We start from the raw sequence: 25,304 nt of genomic DNA, 5'->3' as shown, positions 1-25,304 counted from the left end.
CTCTCTGTCCTCGATGAAATCCCGGTTGTACGTGACAAGGAGTAGGGTGGCCTCGTGGGTTTCCTCCGGTTTTCCCCCACTGCTAAAAACCCATACGCGCAAGCGAATTATTGAAATAAAATTAAAACAATATGTTAGTCCCGAAATGACCTAGTTTGTGTCGAGTGGACGTTAACCCCTCCCCCCTCTCTCTCTCGATGTATTCAATTTCGAAACTATGCCTATGTATCTTAAAGCGAGAATTTCAAATTTTGTAAGAAAGTCAAAACATAATTATTTCTATGTCTTTTGCTCAATAGGTTATCAAATCACTATTATACGATCATGGGCATTATTTCCCACCCTTAAAAATCTATGACACAGGAAATAACAACACAATTACCTCCCCTGTTTTGCTATTGACAACATGGGGCAGCCATTTTCCAACGTTGGAATTTGAAGTTAAAAATGATATTTTTGCCAATTTCTCAGCTGGCAATAGCGAATTATAGGATTAATAGGATTATTCTTTAACAAGGTAGGACTGTTTATGGATACCATCTATTTTAAGGCTTTATTTTAATACATTTTAAAAATATATAACTTGAAAATTTGCAATTGTAACTTTAACAGGACATGGAAGATAGTTAGATAATTACTGGGGGCGGAATACCGTTAGAAAATCATGAAGAAAAGGTGTCTTGATCCAAAAACTTCTGTAGTCTATTAGTCAATCTCAAACTTTGCAAGAAGTTCAACAGATTTTAACTTGATGGGGTTATTATCTATGAATCAGACGGTTAAGGAACATTTGGCTAAGTGGGCGAGACGCAGGGTTGCTAGCCTGGAGGTCGGGTGTTCGATCCCTGCATTGGTCGAGAAAGTTCATCTGGATTTTCTGACGTGGTTTCCCCTTGTCAGTGATGCATGACGGAGGGCCTGACAAGGACAGCTTTCTAGTCCTTCGGATGAGACGAAAAATCGAGGTCCCGTGTATACATTGGAATGCACGTAAAAGATCCATTGGCAGTTGGAATTCGATATAAGAGTAGGAGATAGTGCCGCTGCCCGGGCAAAATTTCCCTCATAGCACACTGTATGGCGTATGCCTGTCTTCATTAGCCTAGTATAGGAGCAGAACAGTAGGACGTTAAACCCCATTTCATTTCTTTTCATTTTTTTAAGGAACACAGTGAACGATTGACATTTAAAATGAATCAATTTGACACTACACTTTTCCCCATAGAACATGATCTTAGCCCCAGAAAGAAACAATCAATATATATCTTCTGAGTATCTACAGAGGAAGATGAGATACCCAGATCTCTGTCTACCTGGTGCTTTACCGTCTGCTTCCACAGAAGTGATATCGCAGACAAGACGTAGGAGAGCCGAAGCTTCTTCCTGTTTTTAGAATATGATTTTGCAATCTTTCCATTTCCGGTCTTAGGCCATGGAGTATGTTTAGTTGGATGTTCATCCCTTTATTAAATAAAAAGAGAGAGAGACAAATGGGGTTTAACGTCCACTCGACACAAACTAGGTCATTTCGAGACTAACATATGGTGTTAATCTTATTTCAATAATTCGCTTGCGCGTAGGGGTCTTTAGCAGTGGGAGGAAACCGGAGGACCCGAAGAAAACCCACGAGGTTGGACAGAAGACCCAACAGTCCTACCTTGTTAAAGAATAATCCTATTAATCCTATAATTCGCTATTGCCAGCTGAGAAATTGGCAAAAATATCATTTTTAACTTCAAATTCCAACGTTGGAAAATGGCTGCCCCATGTTGTCAATAGTAAAACAGGGGAGGTAATTGTGTTATTTCCTGTGTCATAGATTTTTAAGGGTGGAAAATAATGCCCATGATCGTATAATAGTGATTTGATAACCTATTGAGCAAAAGACATAGAAATAATTATGTTTTGACTTTCTTACAAAATTTGAAAAATTCTCGCTTTAAGATACATAGGCATAGTTTCGAAATTGAATACATCGAGAGAGAGAGAGAGGGGGGGGGGGTTAACGTCCACTCGACACAAACTAGGTCATTTCGGGACTAACATATTGTTTTAATTTTATTTCAATAATTCGCTTGCGCGTAGGGGTCTTTAGTAGTGGGAGGAAACCGGAGGACCCGGAGGAAACCCACGAGGCTGGTCAGGCGACCCTACTTCTTGTCACGTACAACCGGGATTTCATCGAGGACAGAGAGAATGATGGCCATTCCCCAATCACTGTTGATCTGAAATGGTTGGCATACACTCAGTCTGCCCTTTAAAATTATATCAAAAGTTGTTCAAAAAATCAGAAATCTGTGGTTGGTGTTGATTCTCATGTAGCGCTCCTGCTATCGGAATAGTTGGCTGTCCTTTTTGTGTGTGTTGAAGGGATAACTCATAATACAAAACATTCGTTCCTGGGTTTGTTTACCTGAAAATTTAAGCGGTATCAAATGGACAATAACAGTCCGATAAATTCTAAACAGGGGGTGTTTATCGATATTGTAGCCCAAAATATTTAACATTTTTCTTGGAATTCTTTCTTTCGACGCGATCGATAGTTGACGGTGGTTTTTGGTTTTAATGACGTAAATACCAAAGAAAACAATTTTGACGCAATGAAAATATCCGTGACGTATAAGATAACACTCTCTTTCATTCTTTTAGTTATCAAGCACCTGTTTTATGGAATAATCTACCATTTAGTTTAAGATGTTGTACATCTCTGTATTCTTTTAAAAAAACAACTTAAAACACATTTATTTAATCAGGCTTTTAACTGACTCTGTATACAATCGTTAACAAGCCCATAATCTTGTTGTTTATGTGTGATTTACATTGTCACTTTGTAAAGTGCCCCTGAACATTGGCTCTCATCATGACATAAGCGGCCAACATTCCTCACCTGTTGCGTCTCGCGTGAAAAAAAACAACAAACACGTGTATTTTATTATGACTATTCTGTTTAATTTAAACAGTTCTAGGCCCAAGCAAAGAATACAGTGATAAGGATTATTTTTATGGACTTCTTCTTGCAAGTGAAGTACCTATAATTGCGCGATAATCGATATTTTAAAACTGTATCTATAATCGATTTTCAAAACACTTCCCGACGATTATCGGCAATTATCGATTATTTCCGCCAGCCCTATTCGAATCCCTATATGGTTAGCCAGTTGGATCTATATAGTACCGGTACCATCTCTTTTCTCGAAACACGTCTTTATTAGCCCAGGTTAGGAGCAGAACAGTAGGACGTTAAACCCCATTTCATTTCATTTCAAAATTAAAGCTATATTACTCTAGCTTTTAAAGCTATGTTACCTTATATCATCTAAAGTTATATTACCACTTTAAAGCTACATTACCTTAGATCCTTTAAAGCTATATTAATGTAGCTACTTTAAAGCTATATTACCCTGCATTACATACATCTTTTAAAACTATATTACAAATTTAAAGCTATATTACCTTAAATCCTATAAAGCTATATTACATTAGATACTTTAAAGCTATATTACCCCAGATACTTTAAAGCTATATTACCTTAGATACTTTAAAGCTATATTACCTTAGATACTTTCAAGCTATATTACCCCAGATACTTTAAAGCTATATTACCTTAGATACTTTAAAGCTATATTACCTTAGATCCTTTAAAGCTATATTACCTTAGATCATTTAAAGCTATATTACCTTAGATCCTTTAAAGAAATGAAATGAAATGAAATGAAATGGGGTTTAACGTCCTACTGTTCTGCTCCTAACCTGGGCTAATGAAGACGGGCATACGCCATACAGTGTGCTATGAGGGAAATTTTGCCCGGGCAGCGGCACTATCGCCTACTCTTATATCGAATTCCAACTCAACTGCCAAGGGATCTTTTACGTGCATTCCAATGTATACACGGGACCTCGGTTTTTCGTCTCATCCGAAGGACTAGACAGCTGTCCTTGTCGGGCCCTCCGTCCTGCAGATCCTTTAAAGTTATATTACCTTAGATCCTTTAAAGCTATATTACCTTAAAGCTATATTACCACAGATCCTATAAAGCTAGATCCATTCAGAGTTATATTCATCTAAATACAAACAACACATGGATACACCAAATTAATACAATGGATCAGCGCTGGATTCACCATTCTGCCCCCCACCCAACCCAACACAAGTGACCAGAACTTAGGCAGTGTTATTTCATACACATGAATGTTACTACATCAAACCTAATTTGAACTCGGTGAGTGACAAATAAGGGAGGGGGGGGGGCTTTAGTCATATCTGCGAAGGCTTTAACATTATGACATAGTAAAAGACTGAGGTCGATGTTTGACGAACGTTGAACAAGGCTAACCCAAATTTAAATGAATTTTCTTGGAACATTAATTACACATTTTATACACACCAAATTATCAAATAATTATAGTCTAGGGGCTAAACCTCGAAAAATATGAGTCCAATGGTTAAGGTTCCTCGATTTACCGACAACAAAAAGAAAAATCTATGTCCGGAGATTACTAATGACATCTTTTACTTGAATATAAATGGGTTCAAAGTTATTTTGATTTCACCTCCTAGTAGAACAACATGTTGTAACCAAAATATTGTCGTTGAAGAGGATTCTAATGTGTTTTCTTGATACTCTTTTCGCCAGATTACATCGAATTCTCGGTCGGATGTCAACCCCAACACAAACCCACAATGGATGGAAGGGGCCCCACTGTCCAGAACTTTGAAACTCCGATGGAGGGCCCCAGAGGGCCTACCTCTGCCACTAGTAGATGAAGTCTTCGGTCCGACCAAGCTCACATCACTTTGTCGCAACTGAGATTTTTTTTGGGGGGTGGGGGGGGGGCTGATGTTAGAGTTCCTGAGGCCTGGGCCCCACCATGCCCATTTTTAATCTGGCCCTGCGTTTGATATAAAGTACCTCAAATTAATACATTGGATACAGAGTACACCAAATTAAAGGACAATATTGGTTATAATTTTAACTCAGAGATCATTGCGTAACAAAGATTTGAAAAAAAACCCAGAAGTGACGAAAGCAAAAGGAAAAGATGTGTTATTCTTCTATGTAGCGGACTGAAGCAGCGAGCGATAAGATACACGGGCGAATTTCTGCTCTAAAAGTTGTTATATGAGACTATGATAGGGTATCTGACAATTTATAAAACTAGAAAATTTATGTCACTAGATAAGAGAAAACAAAAAAATAGAAAAAGTTCATGCATTCCCATGTTTGTATTTAGCATAGAAAGAATAAAAACAAGCGAATGTACAGGCTATCAATGAGACTGGTAAAACATTCTACAGACCTGAATAATGGGAATCCCATTGTAGCGCATGCATACTGGCCAAGGGCTCGCTTCTCGCTATGACAGACAACAGTTAAAACTGTTTATGGCATGCTAGGTGGAATCATTAGATTCGTTACCCGATGTTGACACCCCCCGACCACCTCTAGTTACTTGTGCTGCCCAACCTTCAACATGAACAGCACGATCTACATCAAGGACAATTAGATCTAGACATGAAGTTGCAATTACATGTAACAACGTCATCAGAAACCATCCTTCCATCCACCACAACGAGACCTAAAAGAGGCAAAAGCGTCAAGTTGTTCTAATGGATAAGTCATCAGAAACTATCCCTTCATCCACCCCAACGAGACAAGAACAAAAGGGAAAACTGAGACAACAAGGGAGACAGTTGAAAGACTCAGAAACAAATGGACCTGGAATCAAGGTAAGAAAAGAACTCTTTTAATAGTTGTAAAATAAAAATATTTACACAGAAACAAAATAACAAACAGGATATTAACAAAGAACAAATTTTTAATAATTACAGAAATATTTACATAGAAACATTTTGAAAGCTCACGGTAGATTACAATTTGCTCACTTTCTTGTAATTACATAAAAACAAAAAAACATAAGCGGACGATGGATGATTATATTCTTATATTTAATTGTATATGTATTTACGTAGAAATGAAATGGGGTTTAACATCCTACTGTTCTGCTCTTATGCTGGGCTAATGAAGACGGGCATATGCCATACAGTGTGCTATGAGGGAAATTTTGCCCGGGCAGCAGCACTATCGAATTCCAACTGCCAAGGGATCTTTTACGTGCATTCCAATGTATACACGGGACCAAATAACACACTATTTATGGATAACAATTACTGTGGTTTATTTCACTGCGACGTTTCAACAAGATTTCACAAGTCGTTATCAAGCATATAACACAAATAAATAAAATGAAAACAAAATAGCTATATATATATATATACACGAGCAGTGCGAACCCTCCAATGGGATGCAAAATCAGCAAGCATGAGCAACTGTCCCAAGCCGTTAAATAAACAATGTACATAGATGGTTATAAACTGTAATTGGTATAGATAAGTGCAGGAATGAAGCCAGAGGATCAAACAATTATTAGCAGGTATAATGAGTCACGAGCAACTGGTCCTGACTGTAAAAACATATTAAATAAATCTATATATATATATATACAGTAATTAGTTATAGATGAAAGTAATAATAAAAGATGAAAGGACAAGTATTATGGGAAGTGAAACTGAAGCCATAAGCAGTTAATCCTAACAGTGAAGGCAATATGCAGTAAAGCAAATTGTAATTGATTTGAGGAGATATACAAAGTTAAAAGCAATACAAATATTAAAATTAAAGGATAGTTCAGAGACGATGTAAACTACATTTTAATGATGCGATCATACGCTCTTGGAATGTAAATTCCTGGGTCCCTGTTTAGTTTTGGTTCATGCCTGCGTATATTAATAGCTTCATGGGTTCTTCGGTTTTGTTTGTAGTGGCAATTAACAGCTAACTTTTTGACGTTAGTCCACTTCACTCGGTGGCGCGGGTTTTCAAATAGGTGTTCGGCAATGGCAGATTGGTTGGTGGGTGTTTTCGAATTCCAACTGTCAAGGGATCTTTTATGTGCATGCCAATGTGTACACGGGACCTCGGTTTTCCGTCTCATCCGAAGGACTAGACTGCTGTCCTTGTCAGGCCCTCCGTCCTGAATCACTGACAAGGGGGAACCACGCCGGAAGATCTGGATGAACTTTCTCGGCCAATGTAGGGATCGAACACCCAACCTTCATGCTAGTAAGCCAGCGTCTTAGCCACATGATCCCCATATTTACATAGAAACAAAAATATATATATATATATATAAATGATGATCTCTGGTAATAATTATATAAAATATTTACTCAGTATAGGAGAATGCAGATAATCATTTACAAATTACTAACACAATTTTCAAACAATTTCAGAAAGTGGTAAATGAGCCAGAAGTTCCGTAGATGGATGTAGGAGACTTTTGTTGGATGTTGCTGAAAAAATGCCTGCAGTTTTATTTATTTTGGAAGATCTAAGTCAAGTAAAGTCAATCCCCTAATCGAATCTCAACTGTGCCAGGTTTTTATAGGGGGCTATAGGTGGTTGGAGTGCTCAATGGTTAGCATGCACGAGCTGTATCATAAAGTCTGTCATTGAGTCAACTGGCGTGGTTTCGAATCCCTGGTTGTACGTGACAAGGAGTAGGGTCGCCTGTCCACCCTCGTGGGTTTTTTCCGGGTTTCTCCTGTTTCCTCCCACTGCTAAGACCCCTATGCGCAAGCGAATTATTGAAATAAAATGAAAACCTATGTTGGTCCCGAAATGACCTAGTCTGTGTCAAGTGGACGTTAAACCCCTTTTCTCTCTCTCTTTCTCTCTAAGTCAAGTAAAGTCAATCCCCTAATCCAATCACAACTGCGCCAGGTTGGTATTCCTGTGACTAATGTGTAGATGATATGCCTACAGATACTTGTTCCTGAAGCAACGACTACAAGTTTTACAACATTTGGATGTTGCTAGATTGCTTCACAATTCCCGAACTTATAGGTACGTTTTCTCCCTTTACTGCAGACATAGCGCCCTATCAGAGGTTGTGACACAAACACACTCAAATCAAATATAGCGACCTCCACAGAAACCTTGACTTTGAACGAAACTTGAACTTTGCAACTTGATTAACACAGGTAGACATTTGAGCTTGAATGTGCGAGACTTGGTATTCGCTATGATCAAGGAATCTGATAGACGCTCAAGATGGGTGAATACCCAATCAATATTAGTGCAGAGTATTACGTGAAGGCCTTGATAAGATGTAAGGAAATATAGCGAGATCAAGCCTTGAAGATACTGAGATGAGTGAGACGTTATGTTGCAGTAAGCGAATTTTTTCTATCAAAATATCCTTCGACAATCTGATTAAAACACAGATCCTGTTCCGTTTCGTTTTTATAGTTCAAAATTTTGTTTTATTTGTCTTTACTACACTAGAATCTGGAAGAGTTGTTATATAACCCACGATCTGGTTGATGTGAGGGATTATCAATGAAACAGTCTGTTACGGCAAGTTCTTGATGTGGGTAATCCACATGTCATTGGTTAATCATAGGGTCAGAAGCTGCTTGTATGACCCCTGATGCAACCTTCCACTACAACCATTCATATCTTCATTTCACTCTCTTTAAAATTAGCTGGTTTACTGAAAATATATTTTAAGAATAGTTAATTTTTTTAGGATTTTGAACAGTATTGTTTAGATCAAGGAGTTTTGAATCTTGTCCATGTACATCGAAACGATATCCTAGCAATTGGTATGAACGAGAGAGAGAGAAAGAAATGGGGTTTAACGTCCACTCGACACAGACTAGGTCATTTCGGGACTAACATGTTCAATTTTATTGACATAATTTGCTTCCGCATAAGGGTTTTTAGCAGTGGGAGGAAACCGGAGGACCTGGAGAAAACCCACGAGGTTGATCAGACGACCCTACTCCTTGTCACGTACAACCGGGGAATCGAAACCCCGCCAGTTGACTCAATGACAGACCGTATGATAAAGTGCGCGCGTGCTAACCATTCGGCCATCCACCCCCCCCAAAAGATCTTGAAGTCTATACGTGAATGAATTGGAAGCCAATGTAGGGATTTCAAGACAGGGGAGATGTGTGATGATTTGTTTGTTCTGGATATGATCCTGGCAGCTTGTGTACTACCACCTTGTAAACTGTTACAATAATCAATTTTTGATAGGACAAGTGATTGAACTTACATCAAGATCTGGTTTTCTGTTTCTTATCTATTTGTGAAATTGGTTCTGGCTGAGAATTGACATATGTTACACCTCCATCCATTCTGAACATCTGAGACACGCTACCTGTGGAGAAGTATCTCAGACACAGTCAATAGCCATGATATCTATATCACGTGATCTACACATCACGGGTCATGACATTTACTTCAATGGGTCATGAGGTCAACAACACGTTAAATTGTAAACAATAGGTTTATCTTCAGCATTGTGTCCTTTGCACCCATAAAAACTATATAATTCGTACAGTCCCAACGTGTTCTCTCTTCTTCCAATGATTTTTCACAAAAATAACATCTACAACTCATAGAATTGACGTTGTCTTCAATGACAGCGTCTGCAAATGGTAGCTGCCATCTTGGCACTATTTTGTGCGTCGGTCGTGTCTATTTCAGATATACACAATCTATTCTGTTGATGTTTTTATCATTGGGATTGGCTAATAGTTAATTTATTTCAGTTCTAAAACAAATATTTTAAACTTTAACGCAAATTTAGAAAATAGCCAAATTCTGGCTGGGATTACTGAGCAAAATGGACATTCACTGTATACGTGCGAAAAAAAAGCTAGCCACCAATTAATTTTCGTACGTTAGTTACGTATGACCTCCGTCATTAAAATCATCGTCGTCGTCGTCAACATCGTTGTCGCCTTCATGATCAGCACTAACATCCGAACTCAATACCACATCTATCTCTATACTACAAAGATAGGAAATCAAATGAAATGAAGTTCAACGTCCTACTGTTCTGCTCCGACTGGGCTGATGAAGACAATTAATGAAATGAAATGAAGTTCAACGTCCTACTGTTCTGCTCCGACTGGGCTGATGAAGACAATCAATGATATGAAATGAAGTTCAACGTCCTACTGTTCTGCTCCGACTGGGCTATTGAAGACAATCAATGAAATAAACTAGGGTTTAACGTCCTACTGTTTTGCTCCAAACTGGGCTAATGAAGACGGGCATACACCATACAGTGTGCTATGAGGGAAATTTAGCCCAGACAGCGGCACTACGGCCTACTCTTATATCAAATTCCAACTGTCAAGGGATCTTTTACGTGCACGCCAATGTGTACACGGGACCTCGGTTTTTCGTCCCATCTGAACGACTAGACAGCTTTCCTTGTCAGCCCCCCCGACCTGCATCACTGACAACGGAGAACCACGCCGGAAAATCTGGATGAACTTTCTCGGCCAATGCAGGGATCAAACACCAGACCTTCAGGCTAGCGAGCCAGCGTCTTAACCACTTAGCTATGTGATGCCCCAAATGAAATGAAGTTCAACGTCCTACTGTTCTGCTCCGATTGGGCTGATGAAGACGATCAATGAAATGAAATGGGGTCTAATGTCCTACTACTCTGCTCCGACTTGGCTAATGAATAATGAAGATGGGTATACGCCATACAGTGTGCTATGAGGGAAATTTTGTCCGGGCAGCGGCACGATGGCCTACTCTTATACTGAATTCCATCTGCCAAGGGATCTTTTATGTGCACGCCAATGTGTACACGGGGCCTCGTTTTTTCGTCCCAACCGAATAACTAGTCAGCTGTTATTTATCTCTTTTATCCAATTTCTAATTCTGCCTATTGTAGCCTACGTCTTTCTTAAGGCCTGAAATGTTATATGACTTATTAACCATACATTATGGGAGATTAGATAAAAAGCTGGCAGTTCTCACTATAATAGTTAAAAACTAGAGTTGAAATTGATCCACTCTGAACCAAGATTTTAGCGATTGAATTTTCGGCCTAGCCTCGATCATCATTACTAAAGTCGATACGATAAAAATCATATAGTCTTGATTATCCATTTCATGATTAAATTAAAGTCGAGCAGAAAATTGGAACTTAATCCAATAAATATCGCAGGCTAGCGATGCCATTAAGAGTTGATTATGGTCTGGACAAGTTAATTAATGTGTAATTAATAATTTAGATAGCATTTCAGGCCTAAAATAAAACCTGCAATAGGCAGATTTAGCTCTTGCATAATGTATGTTTAATTAAGACATTTATTAACATGAAAAGACCATAATCAACTCTCAATGGCATCTTATGTGTCTGATTTTCATTGGATTTGAATTTGATCTGTTGTTCAACGCCCATAGATGATTAAACGCAAAAAATGGATAATTGAGACTTTGTTAACTATTGTGACAGCGGTAACAATGACAATTGAGGCTACAGCGATTTTAAAATAAGGTTTTCTTGGCTTAGAGTGAAGCAATTTGACTGCAATTTTCAGCACATTCTCTTTACATTATCTAGTTTTTAACTATTATAATGGAACTGACAGTTCTTTAACTAATCTTCTATAAAGGGGGTTGGATGGCGCATTGTATCATTAGGTCTGGCATGGTTTTGATTCTGTGTTTGTACTGAAAAGGAGTAGGGCGCCTGTCTAACCTCGTGAGTTTTCTCTGGGTCCTCCAGTTTCCTTCCACTACTAAAGACCCCTACGCGCAAGCGAATTATTGAAATAAAATTGAATCATATGTTAGTCCCGAAATGACCTAGTTTGGGTTAAGTGGCTGTTAAAACCCATATCTCTCTCCCTCTCTAAACTTACCATGGTACGTCCTCTTCTTGAGTAACATCATCTTGTAAGGGGGTGACTCCTTCAAATGATGTAGACATATCAGGTCTGTTCTTGGTCTCATCTATTTCAGTACTATAAAAACAAAATCATGACAATATCATTACCAGTATGGTTCTGATCTACCCTAATTGCCAAAAGATAGGTTGCCAGGTAACGAAACATACGCAGTCAACAAGAGTTGTCGCATATTTTTACTTTTTTCAGTAATGAAACATTTATAATACATTAAAATCTGATTAAGAGTAACAACTCATTAAGTAATTATCAGAAAACCATTAGAATTTGTTTGGTTTTTATAAAGTTCTGCGCAATGCTAACGTTTAGTATACAAAACTTTTAACATCATGGATTTAGCTGTTCAAGTCATAAAAATTCATTGAAAATCAATATGATTCTTCATCTCATGACCTCTAACACTGTGTATCAATTTAAAGTCAATCGGATATTAACTTTGACCTCTAGAACGTCCACAAGAATTTTTGTAGTGCTCAAGGGCCATAACTCTGGCAGTAATTATCCAAAATCTCTGAAAATGAATAGACTTCTTCATCTCATGACCTTAAACACTGTGTATAAATTTTAACTCAATCAGATATGAACTTTAGCCTCTATAGAGCGTCCAGTAGATTTTTTCCAAGAGATCAAGGGCCATAACTCTGACAGTAATTATCGGAAATCGCTGAAAATCAATAGGCTTCTCCGTCTCATGATCGTAAACACTGTGTATAAATTTAAAGTCAATCTGATATTAACTTTGGCCCCTAGAGCGTCCACAAGATTTTTTGAAGTGATCAAGGGCCATAACTCTGGCAGTAATTATCGGAAATTGCTGAAAATCAATAGGCTTCTGCGTTTCATGACCTTAAACAATGTGTATAAATTTAAAGTCAATCGGATATTAACTTTGACCTCTAGAGTGTCCACAAGAATTTTTTTTGTAGTGATCAAGGGCCATAACTCTGGAAGTAATTATCGGAAATCGCTGAAAATCAATAGGCTTCTTCGTCTCATGACCTTAAAGACTGTGTATAAATTTAAAGTCAATCGGATATTAACTTTGACCTCTAGATCGTCAACAATACTTTTTAAAGTGATAAAGGGCCATAACTCTGGCAGTAATTATCGGAAATTGCTGAAAATCAATAGGCTTCTTCGTCTCATGACCTTAAACACTGTGTATAAATTTCAAGTCATTCGGTTATTAACTTTAGGTTCTAGAGCGTCCACAATCGACGGACGGACGGGGGCGACGACAATATACGACCACATTTCAATGTGGGCGTATAAAAAGAGAAAAATTTATTAGTTGCAGACAGTTATCATGTTGCTCTACAAACAAATATTACCTGCCATGAATGGATGATAGTTCTGAGAGTGCTCCAGATTTTTCTTTGCTAGTAGTACTAGAGCTTGTTGAAGGCATACAAAATCTGTAATAGCTGAAAAATAAAGATAATAAATACAATTATGTGTCAATCCTTAGAGAGAGATAAATGGGGTTCAATGTCCTCTTGGCAAAAATTAGGTCAATTTGGGATTAACATATGGTTAAACTGTATATCAATAATTTGCTTGCACGTAGGGGTCTTTAGCAGTGTGAGGAAACCAGAGGACCCGGAGAAAACCCATGAGGTTGGACATATCTAATTCAAAATTGTAATTAACTTAAATGTAATTTTCAAGTGAGGATGTTAAACTTTAACATATATGAAATTGTATATACTATTTTTACTCAATATTATTACCCCGTATATATGTTTATAATATAATATTATATTGAGCCACTCACCTGTATTAAAATAAAAATTAATCTTGTGGCAATAATATCCACGTTTACCACTGCAGAAGTGAGTTGTTCTTTCCTTATTTCCAGTCATCACATGGAAGATAACATTGGCAAAGTCAATCACGTCAGAGTCAGTGTGTGTTGGATAACCGTTTTAGCGTTCGGGACGAACTTCTCCGAGGAAGGGGGCAATGTTACGGTCCAGGCGATTCCAGTCTTTCGCACGTCGTTTCCGACTGAGAGTGTCAAAAAATGAGACCAGCTCCCTTGTAGAGTTCACGCCCGAAACACATTTATATAACAATGTCATACATTACCATGTATCACAATATAATGCCCGATATCCACCTTGTCCTTTTCACATAATTATGTTTATAACATTCCCGTTAGGCCGATGAATTGACACAAATCAGTTAGCGAAACAAGCGACATCAAACAGCCGGCGGCCATGACACTTTAGCGCGGTCAAGGCTACAACGTCGTCATTGTTAGTAACGCTCGCATTGATTGGTCGACAACTGACGTCATCGGAATCCCCTTACAAATAGAAGCAGACGACAAGGAAATCCTCAGTGGACACTCGGTGCACTCGGGAAAGCTCCTTACGTAATTGGCAGCAATCCAGCTATTTTAAATTGGATATGGATCACCAAAAATGGTAAGGAATTAATATCCTAGCTTTGGCTGTGGTAATTTATCCATAACTGGTCTCCTATTTAAAGACTCATAGGTTGGTTTAACCTTGACTGGCTTGATCCAAGATAGGCCTAGATAGTTGTGGTTCACCCATTCCCCCAAGGCCAAGTCTTACCAATTCCTTATGTCACCAAATCTCCGATTTAATCCCGTCATATCCACCGGCCTGACAGGGCAAATGTATTTATTTACCTAATTCCTGTTTCCATACCTGGGAATTTATCCAAAGGGTTGGCGTCTCACCCAAATTATCTCCCCTTAATGCGATGTATCCCAATTATAAATTGATCCAAATAAAGATGTTCATTTTTATCTACACCCGAGTTTGTTAGTTCTTTCGATTGAAGTGCTAGGCTGGAACGAACCCCTAAAAAGTCTCTAATAAATGTTGAGACGCTACACCTCTCCTGCAAAAATTCCTGGATCCGCCTCTGAGACCTGCATTTGTAGTTCAACTAGGATGATTTGTAATGGGTCTGGACTCCCGACTTCAATACCCAGATAGATATTTCTGGTTCCATTCACAGATAGATCTCATCTCGGGATTTATCCATCCCGGTTCCAATGAAAGACTTCAATACCCAGATAGGTATTTCTGGTTCAATACACAGATAGATCACATCTCGGGATTTATGAATCCTGGTTCTAATGAAAGACACGGAAGTGTCGAGCTCACTGTCTTTCTGAATTCCTGCGTACGTAAAAGAAATGACAGCCGCAATTTAAATAAGTGTAGCCTATGAGAAGCGGACAGAAATAATTAAACGTGAAATTGACCCAGTTATTACAGCAATCTTATGTTTTAAACTAATTGTGTTGGTGAGACGTTAATTTCCTTTCCTTTTGATTTACATTTGACATGGGGGGGGGGGGGCTGAATGGTTAGCACGTGCGTGCTGTATCATACGGTCTGTCATTGAGTTAACTGGCGTGGTTTCGAATCCTCGGGTGTACGTGGCAAGGAGTAGGGTCGCCTGTCCACCCTCGTGGGTTTTCTCCGGGTCCTCCGGTTTCCTCCAACTGCTAAAGACCCCTACGCGCATGCGAATTATTAAAATAAAATTAAAGCATATGTTAGTCCCGAAATGACCTGGTTTGTGTCGAGTGGACGTTAAACCCCATTTCTCTCCCTCTCTCTCTCACATTTGACGAAAATGGGTCGTTTGTGAGTTGTTCGCGTTGAATATATCCAGGACTATATTTATAATACAACCGGAAATCCGGACTCCACCGGAAATGAACTTGAGTAAGAAGAGAGACTGGTTTTCCATTTGTAATTTTCCCGTATATTAAAGCAGATTTTGAACCTAGCGAAAGGACACCTTACCAGACAACGGATTATTTACTGTAGCAGAACATTACAAACAAAATAATGGTGAGTATTACTGTTACTTTTCAAGCCACATGACGTGTAAGACGAATGACGCGTAAACGATTTAAATTGTAGCCTATTACTGTTACTATTTAGCTATTTCCCCCAAAAAAAAATTTAAGTCAATGGATTTCAATGCAAATACCCCTATTAGAAAGCCCTTTGGCAAGCCATTCCAATGATACCAAAACAAACAAACAAAATAATGGTGAGTATTACTGTTACTATTCAAGCCACATGACGTGTAGACGAATGACGCATAAACGATTTAAATTGTAGCCTATTACTGTTACTATTTAGCTATGTGACAAAAAAAAAAAAATTAAAGTCAATGGATTTCAATCCAAATACCACTATTAGAAAGCCCTTTAGCAAGCCATTCCAATGACACCAAAATCACCTTTCTCTGATAAATAGCAAGAAAGTTACACCAATTTAAATGTTGCATAATTAGTCATTAACGCGTCAATTAATTTAGTAAGAAACAATAGGGCGCGCAAAATAACTTTGTGACCCAAGTTAACACCTCACTAAAAGTTTTTTTAACTTTCTAAATTATTGTTCAATTTCAATAGGGCGCGCAAAATAACTTTGTGACCCAAGTTAACACCTCACTAAAAGTTTTTTTAACTTTCTAAATTATTGTTCAATTTCAATGAACTTGGTATCATTGGAAAGCGTAACAAACGCCCTACAAGGCTAAATCATGACTAATTGCACAAGTATTTGTTGTGTCAAAAAAAATGCAATCAGCCAATGGGTGTGCGGGAAATGGCTCATGTGACCCAAAAAAACGTGAGCGTGTTCTATTTTGGGCACAACAGTACCGTTAAAAATCTTCGATTAACATCCATCAAAAGGCGTCTTTTCACAAATGTTCAATTAAAGCGGAAATTGCAAATTTTCTAAGAAAGTCAAAACGTAATTATTTCTATGTCTTTTGCTCAATAGGTTGTCAACTCACAATTATACGATCATAGGTGTCATTCTCACACTTAACAATCATTTACACAGGAAATAATAACACAATTACCTCCAGATTACCTACCTTGTTTTCTATTCTCCACCATGGAGTAGCTTTTTTCAAACGTTTGAAAATGAAGAGGAAAATGATATTTTTGCCAATTTCTCAGCTGTCAATAGTGAATTATAGGATTAATAGGATTATTCTTTAACAAGGTAGGACTGTTTATGGATACCATCTATTTTCAGGCTTTATTTTAATAAATTTTAAAAATATAACTTAAAAATTTGCAATCTCCACTTTAAGGAATCTCCATTACACATTAAAATACCCACAGAACCAAATAAGAATAAGCTTAGTTGGATTATTGAAGAGTATTAGCATCTATTTTACCGGCATGCCCCATGGCAAATTTGACATCACAAAATGGCTGAAATGCCATAGGCGAAAACTGCGCGTCTAAATACACTATTTGGGAGTCGATAGATTTGCCTGAAATTTGTCAAGTAGATTGTTGGATAACCAATGTAAAATATTATCATAGTTTTAAAAAAATATTTTACTTACCTTCTATTAAAACGGACTGGTTTCGATGACTTGAAAAATGTCATCTACATGTTATCTACATCATCAAAATGTGTGTAGACCCTCCCCCCAAAAATGTGAATAAACACCAAAACACCGCTTGTATGAGGGGGGTACCAACGCTGTAGTTCCCAGCAGTCCAAACGAAAACGAGGCTGCTGCCAAAGTTTGTACTGCCGAGAAATCAGAATTGTCACATAGCTAAACTATTCAAGTCACATGACCTGTAAAGAAATCGTCAGAAATGGAATGATTTAAATTGACCTGATTTAAATGGGATGTGGTCTACACAGCCTCCAACTTATAATGGTCAAAATTCGCTTTTGTCAAAACGACCAGAATATACTAATTTATTGAAAAAACAATATATTTGATGAAACATTTCAATCAATTGTTTTTCAAGTGCAATTTACATTCAGATTTCAGAAACGGCCAAAATTATTTCTCGATGTTTGTTTTTCTGCCTGTGCAATTTTTGTCTGTCTAGGAGCCACGGTGGCTCAGTGAGTAAGACATTGCCTCTCTACTCTGGAGGTCCCGTGTTAATCATGATTTTTTTCAGGGTGGTTTCTCCTTGTCACGGTATAAAAATATGTTGATAAACTCGTTCACAAGGTATTGTTTAATGTTAAAGACACAGAAAGTTTTCTTCGTCAGTATAATTTAGTGTACTGAGCAGGGGCTAGGTGAGAGGGTCGCAATGGCCTTCTTTGCATCATGGTTGTGAGTTTTTGTGCCCCTTTGAGTTTTTGGGCTGCTTTCGCAAATGGCAAAAATCATGCGGTTTCAATGCTGTTGTCAACATTAAATCCTACTCATAATGCTCAACCAGTGTCAAACATATACCGTGGGTTAGATATGCTACAAAATGACCCTAGCATGTTCCACACAACCCTATAATACTCGGCGGCACTGGGAGGGACCCTCCCCCTTCCCCGCACACACACATATAAATAAAATCTGTTTAAAACACAGATCCTATTTCGTTTTGTTTTTTATTAGTGTATGGCGTCAGCCAAGTCAGAGCTGAATAGTAGGACATTAAACCCCATTTCATTTTATATATTACAGGAAACCAATGATGTTAAAACATTTCATCAGTGTGTTGTATGTGATGATGTTTTTCAACATTATGATGATTTAGAAAAACACAATATAATACATGTTAAAGAAGAGAAAACTGATGATGTAGATGAATATTGTCATGTTAAAGAAGAGAAAACTGATGATGTAGATGAATATTGTCATGATAAAGAACAGAAAACTGATGATGTAGATGAATATTGTCATGTTAAAAAACAGAAAACTGATGATATTGAATCTGTTTATCAGTGTAAATTGTGTGATGAAGAATGTAATTTAGAAACAGATTTAGAAAAACACTGTGAAATACATGTTAGTCAACAAGGCCAAATAGGAGAAAGAGATTATTATGGTGATGTTTGTAGTCAATCTTTTAGTCAGAAACAGTCAAAAACTCAAACAGTAGAAAAAACTTATAAATGTGAAGTTTGTAGTAAATCATTTCCACAGAATAGTAATCTACAGAATCACATGAGAACGCATACAGGTGAAAAACCTTTTAAGTGTGATTTTTGTATTAAATCATTTACTCAGAATAGTAGTCTACAGTTACACATAAGAATTCATACAGGTGAAAAACCTTATAAATGTAATGTTTGTAGAAAATCATTTACTAATAGTAGTCATCTACAATCACACATAAGAATTCACACAGGTGAAAAACCTTACAAATGCGATGTTTGTAGTAAATCATTTCCACATAAATGTAGTCTACAGAAGCACATGAGAATTCATACTGGTGAAAAACCTTATAAATGTAATGTTTGTAGTAAATCATTTGCTCAGAATATTAATCTACAGTCACACATAAGAATTCATACTGGTGAAAAACCTTATAAATGTAATGTTTGTGGTCAATTATTCACACAATGTAGAAGCCTACAGTTACACATGAGAATTCATACAGGTGAAAAACCTTTTAAATGCAATGTTTGTAGTAAATCATTCACACAGAGTGGAAGTCTACAGAGACACATAAGAATACATACAGGTGAAAAACCTTATAAATGTGATGTTTGTAGTAAATCATTTGCACAGAATGGAAATCTTAAGGAACACATGAAAACTCATGCTGAAGTCAAACCTTATAAATGTGATGTTTGGAGTAAATCATTTACTAATAGTAGTCATCATCTACAGAGACATACCACAATTCACACTGGAGAAAAACTTTTTTAAATGTGATGTTTGTAGTAAATGATTTATAGATAATTGTGATGTCTGGTACTATTTTACCACTTGAATCAAGTATGAATGCGATTTTGTTAAAGGGATAATTGGGTCCGGCTTCCTATGCAGTCAAAAAGACACACCATTTATTGTGAACTTAAATTATTTTCTGTATGATTAATTAATAAAGTCCAGATTATCAGATTATCGGTTATTGAATTTTGCGAACTGTATATCTATAATTAAATGTTCATTACTATATAATTCCCTATCACAGATGTCCGACTGGTTTTTTGGGTAATAAAACGAAATCAGAGCGATAGTTTTCCCATCTTGTCAATATTAGCAGTCATGTGACATTCTCCCGTCATTTCTGTAACTAGAGATGAAAATAAAACCATTTATTGGGAAATTAACTGATGTTTTTGTAATCTTATGAATTAATAAAGTATGATCTATATTTTATGAGTTAACAGATGTCGACAACAATACAAAGTTTGCCATTTCTGTAACTAGAGATGAAAAAAAAAACATCTATTGTGAACTTAACTTATGTGTTCGTAATCTTATGAATTAATAAAGTATGATCTATATTTCATGAGTTATTAAATGTCGATAAAGATACAAATTATGTCGACATTTTGATACACCCAAATGGAAATCTGGTCGTACATTGCTGTCGCCCCGGTCTGTACGTTGGTCAGTCTGTCGTCCACAGTTTCTTGTAAACACTCTACAGACTACATTTAATTTTAATAATTTCCGTTAATTTATTGTCGGAACTATGCAGATATTTTCAACTTCATAGTTGTATTGTTAGCCACTGAATATAAACTCTCTAACTCAGACAGGATGGAAGCCTACAGAAAGCTGATTGGCCATTTATCCTCGATTTCGCAGGACCTGTGTACAAATGTATCGATCATTGGGCTTGTGTAGTGGCTCTAGGACGACCTGAACGAGGTGTATCATCAACATTGTGTGTTTGTTGGTACCGGTTCCACAGTCTGCTGACATTTTTTCATGACCATCTCCTAACAAATACGAGGAAACATGGCGAAGTAATCATAAACAAAGTGTCTATCTCTAAGTACTTTACTTGGTGTTCCAGGTCATCCGCAATAATATCAATGTTAACAATTTGAAGTCTAAAGCATAATCTGAGCCGTAGCCACGGCAAAATGGCAATATATAGGTTAGAAAAATCCCACTGGTAGTATGGGAAAGGTGGAAGTAGTCCCGGTTATCCTGACGGACACCTGTATTATACAGCGCAAAATCACAACACTACTTTAAAGCTATATTACCTAATGCTTTTAAAGTTATATTATCTTAGTCCCCTTCAAAGCTATATTACGTACGACACTTTAAAGTTATATTACCATAGCAGTCGAAAATATTCATTTTAAATCTAGCACTGTAATTTTTGTTGATAAGGTAAGATATGAACTGTTTTGTTATTTGGAGTGATCAGGTAGATACTCATCACCAAAAAAAATACCAATTAAATTTACCAACTATGTTTCAAACTTGACCCAAAAGCATGATAATAAAGGGTGCTGATGACAACAAAAGTCAAAATTTATCGGTTATGCCTGCATGGATTTTTTATCAAATTTGGCATGAACAATGAATTTAATCTATTTATCTCAATCCGTTACGGTCGAATAAAAAGAAAATTATAAGTTATGGAAATGTTGCTTTAAACATGGGACTGAATGACATAGTCTTTTGTCTTTTTCATTTTCATGTATTTTAAAGGGTTTAATGTTGGAATTTGGAATACTAGAGGCGCTCTAAACAACGTTCTCGGAATTGACAAATTTCAAAAGGGTTACCACAGGTTGTGCGACAGCATGTGCAGAATCCCTTCACACAGGCATCTGAGACAGCACGTCAGACAGTGGGAAGACACGGAAGATCCATCAGTACCGATACAGTACGCCGACGTCTCACCAGAGAGAACATCCATTGCCGTGGACCGATCCTCACCCCTCTCCATCGACGTGAACGTCTACAGTTTGCCCAACAACACCAGAACTGGCGACACAGGCAATGGAGAACTGTTCTGTTCAGAGATGAGAGTCGGTATTGCGTATCAACTGCAGATGGCAGGACCAGAATATGGCGTCAACGTGGTCAGCGTTATTCTGACCAATGTGTCATAGAACGAGGCTCGTGGGGAAGTCCAAGCATAATGGTTTGGGGTGGAATCGGCCTGAACTAGATATTAGGTCCTGTGGTGTTCCAAATTCTTGGTCCAGGGAGAGGAGGCGGCATCACAGCAGTGCGCTATATCGATAGAGCTCTCAGACCCCACGTCATACCACATTTCACAAGTCCTGGAAACACCGCCCTTGCCCACACTGACAGAGTTACTCGGGACTTTCTACAGCAGAACGGTGTCAACATTATGCAATGGCCAGCCCATAGTCCGGACTTAAACCCAATTAAACATAATGTCGTACCGAGACCAATGGATTGCCCAGGCTTTCCTGAGGGTGTGGTTCCAGGTGCCAATCAATCGTCTGGTCGACACGTGGTGGACACACCAGATACTGGTGTATAGACTGTGTACAGACTCTAAATCTTCTCGTAATGTCTTGGAATTGTGATGAGTTAATCACTAATGTGTCAACATACTGTTTACAAAAAAATGCTTTGATCCATTTAGTAAGTCGTTTTCTATAATGATTTGGTAAAAGTGCCTCTCTGATTTTGAAATCGTACTGAGTTTGGGTTTTTTTTTGGTTTTTTTGTTTTTTTTGGCTGTTTTTTTAGTATAGCTTTAAAGGAACTAAGGTAATATAGTTTTAATGTATCATATCTAAGGTAATATAGCTTTAAAGTAGCTATGGTAATACAGCTTTAAAGTAGCTAAGGTAATATAACTTTAAAGTAGCTATAACTCTGGACTCCTGACTTCAATATTTCTGGTTCGATACACAGATAGATCTCATCTCAGGATTTATCAATCCCGGTTCCAATGAAAGACTGAGAAGTGTAGTGTTGACTTGTCTTTCTGAATTCCCACCCCTGGTCATGTATGTAAAGGAAACAACAGCCGGAATTCAAATAAGTGTATCGTATGAGAAACTGTAAGCTGTGACAGCTGTGGCCACCTGTATTTCAATCTGGTTAAAACACGGATCCTATTTCGTTTCGTTTTTTATAGTTCAAAATTTTGTTTTACTTGTCTTTACTACACTAGGATCTGGAAGAGTTGTTATATAATAGGCGTTCTTATTGGTGTGAGGAATAAGCCAATGAAGTGGTCTGTTACAGCGAGCTTTAGGCATGTTTTGCATGGAACTGTGGGTAATCCACTAGTAACGTCAATGCTGCTTGGTTAATCAGATGTCTGACGTCATAGGGTCAACAGCTGCTCATATGTAAACGGGGTTTAAGACATAACTGAGTAGTGACCAAAGACTTCTCTTGGAGTATGTGCTTGGGATATCAAAGGGTGAGGTAGACCCATCATTTGCAGCCTGGAAAATTGGTCCACTAAACCATACAAGGTGGTTGACTTTGGCGATAAGTCTTATGAGTCTGTCGGTTAGAGGTTCTTACCCTCCTGAGCTATATGATGGACTTTACACGTATGTCACAACCAGCGGAAGTACACCTTTGACATGATTCAGAGAATCAAACTGCAATTTGAAGATATTCGCAGCTTTGCTTTCAACTACTTGAAGTATAATGCTTTCGGTATACTTCCAGAGAAAATGCTACACTCTGAAAAAAGTTCTGGTAATCAGAAAGGGGAAGTCAGTGAAGAAACCGTTAAAGAAAATGACCACAACTATCTTTAAAGCTACACATTGATCAGAACTAATTTATTTTCTTTTTTTTTAGTAATATTACATCTATAGTTTCATTCAGTTGGTTTTATCTTTGTTGGCTCTGTTCGATAGAGAGAAAAATAAAAAGGCCAAGATTATTTTAATTTTATTATTCTGATGTGTGAGTTACCTTTCCATTTATTTCTATGCTTTAATGTACTGAACTATAGGCCTACCAATACATGATGTAAACATAGGAAAAAATAAACATCAAATACAATGACTTCTTTTTTTTACAGGCACACAGGAAATATATTGAGTCATTCTATGAAGTTACAGGTAATTCCAACCAATACAGACCTGCAATTGTAGTTCAAACTTGGCCTAGTAGTTACGATGATTTGTAATACCTTTAAATAGCTTTAAAGTATCCGTGGCAATATAGCTGTAAAGTGTCTAAGATAATATAGCTTTAAAGTATCTATGGTAATATAGCTTTAAAGTGTCTAAGATAATATAGCTTTAATGTATCTAAGATAATTTAGCTTTAACGTATCTAGGGTAATATAGCTTTAAAGGATCAAGGGTAATATATCTTTAAATGAGCTACGGTAATATAGCGTTAAAGTGTCTAAGATAATATAGCTTTAATGTATCTAGGGTAATATAGCTTTAAAGGATCTAGGGTAATATATCTTTAAATGAGGTACGGTAATATAGCTTTAAAGTATCTAAGGTAATGCAGCTATAAAATATCTATGGTAATATAGCTTTAAAGTATCTAGGGTAATGCAGCTATAAAATATCTAAGGTAATATAGCTTTAAAGTATCTAAGGTAATGCAGCTATAAAATATCTATGGTAATATAACTTTAAAATATCTAGGGTAATATAGCTTTAAAGGATCTAAGGTAATATATCTTTAAATGCGGTAAGGTAATATAGCTTTAAAGTATCTAAGGTAATGCAGCTATAAAATATCTATGGTAATATAGCTTTAAAGTATCTAGGGTAATGCAGCTATAAAATATCTAAGGTAATATAGCTTTAAAGTATCTAAGGTAATGCAGCTATAAAATATCTATGGTAATATAGCTTTAAGATATCTAGGGTAATATAGCTTTAAATGATCTAAAGTAATATAGCTTTAAAGTATCTAGGGTAATATAGCTTTATATGGGCTAAAGTAATATAGCTTCTGTAGTAAATCAGCCAAATTCAATTGAAAAAATTCTTATTGACAAAAAAAGCCTAAATTTATTTGAAATATCTAGGGTAATATAACTTTAAAGTAGCTATTGCTCTGGACTCCCGACTTTAATATTTGAATTTCTGGTTCGATACACAGATAGATCTCATCTCAGGATTTATGATTATCAATCCCGGTTCCAGAAGTGTAGTGTTGACTTGTCTTTCTGAATTCCCACCTAGGTAAAAGAAATGACAACCTGAATCGAAATAAGTGTAGCGTATGAGAAACTGACACCTGTTTTTTAATTAAGAAATGGAATCAACCCAGGTATTGCTGCAATCATATCGACTCAGCCATTACCTCAATCATATGTCTTAAAATAATTGCAATATTATGTTGTTGTAACGTTAAATTTGTTTATGAGTTGTTCGCATTGAATAGATCCAGACTATATTTATAATACAACCGGCAATCTGTGCTCCACCGGAAATGAACTTGGGAAATAAGAAAGACTTGTTTTCCCTTTGTAATTTTCTGTATATTAAAGCATATTTTGAACTTGGCGAAAGAACAGCTTACAAGATAACCGACCATTTACTGTAGCAGAACTTTAGAAACAAAATAATGGCGAGTATTACTGTTACTACGTAAGCAACATTCCGGGTAAACGAATGCCATGTAAACGAATGACGTGTAAACGATTTAAATTGTAGCCTGTTACTATAAATTCAAGTCACATGACCTGTAAAGAAATCGTCAGAAGTGGAATGATTTAAATTGACCTGATTTAAATGGGATTAAATTATAATGGCCAAAACTCGCTTTTGTCAAAACGACCAGAATATACTAATTTATTGAAAAAACAATATATTTGATGAAACATTTCAATCAATTGTTT

The 25,304-nt window shown here is 37.0% G+C and overlaps 1 protein-coding gene and 1 long non-coding RNA gene across 2 annotated transcripts; one reads left to right on the top strand and one right to left on the bottom strand.

Annotated features, from left to right (window-relative positions):
* Positions 1–6,449: 6,449 nt before the first annotated feature.
* LOC126818981 (uncharacterized) lies at positions 6,450–13,243 on the bottom strand. The gene is made up of 3 exons (XR_007679438.2): positions 13,120–13,243; positions 11,744–11,845; positions 6,450–8,553 (listed from the first exon to the last, which is right to left on the bottom strand). It is a non-coding gene; the product is annotated as an uncharacterized LOC126818981 (long non-coding RNA).
* Positions 13,244–15,497: 2,254 nt separating this feature from the next.
* Positions 15,498–19,848, top strand: LOC126818225 (zinc finger protein 501). Its single transcript, XM_050545517.2, has 2 exons — positions 15,498–15,630; positions 18,248–19,848. Exons 1-2 carry the CDS (start codon positions 15,628–15,630, stop codon positions 19,436–19,438), a joined length of 1,194 nt encoding a protein of 397 aa, XP_050401474.1. The 5' UTR covers positions 15,498–15,627; the 3' UTR covers positions 19,439–19,848.
* Positions 19,849–25,304: the final 5,456 nt, after the last annotated feature.

The sequence above is a fragment of the Patella vulgata genome, chromosome 1 (assembly GCF_932274485.2).
Source record: "Patella vulgata chromosome 1, xgPatVulg1.2, whole genome shotgun sequence".
NCBI classification, from domain to species: domain Eukaryota; kingdom Metazoa; phylum Mollusca; class Gastropoda; family Patellidae; genus Patella; species Patella vulgata.
This window is presented reverse-complemented; position numbering and strand designations above follow the sequence as displayed.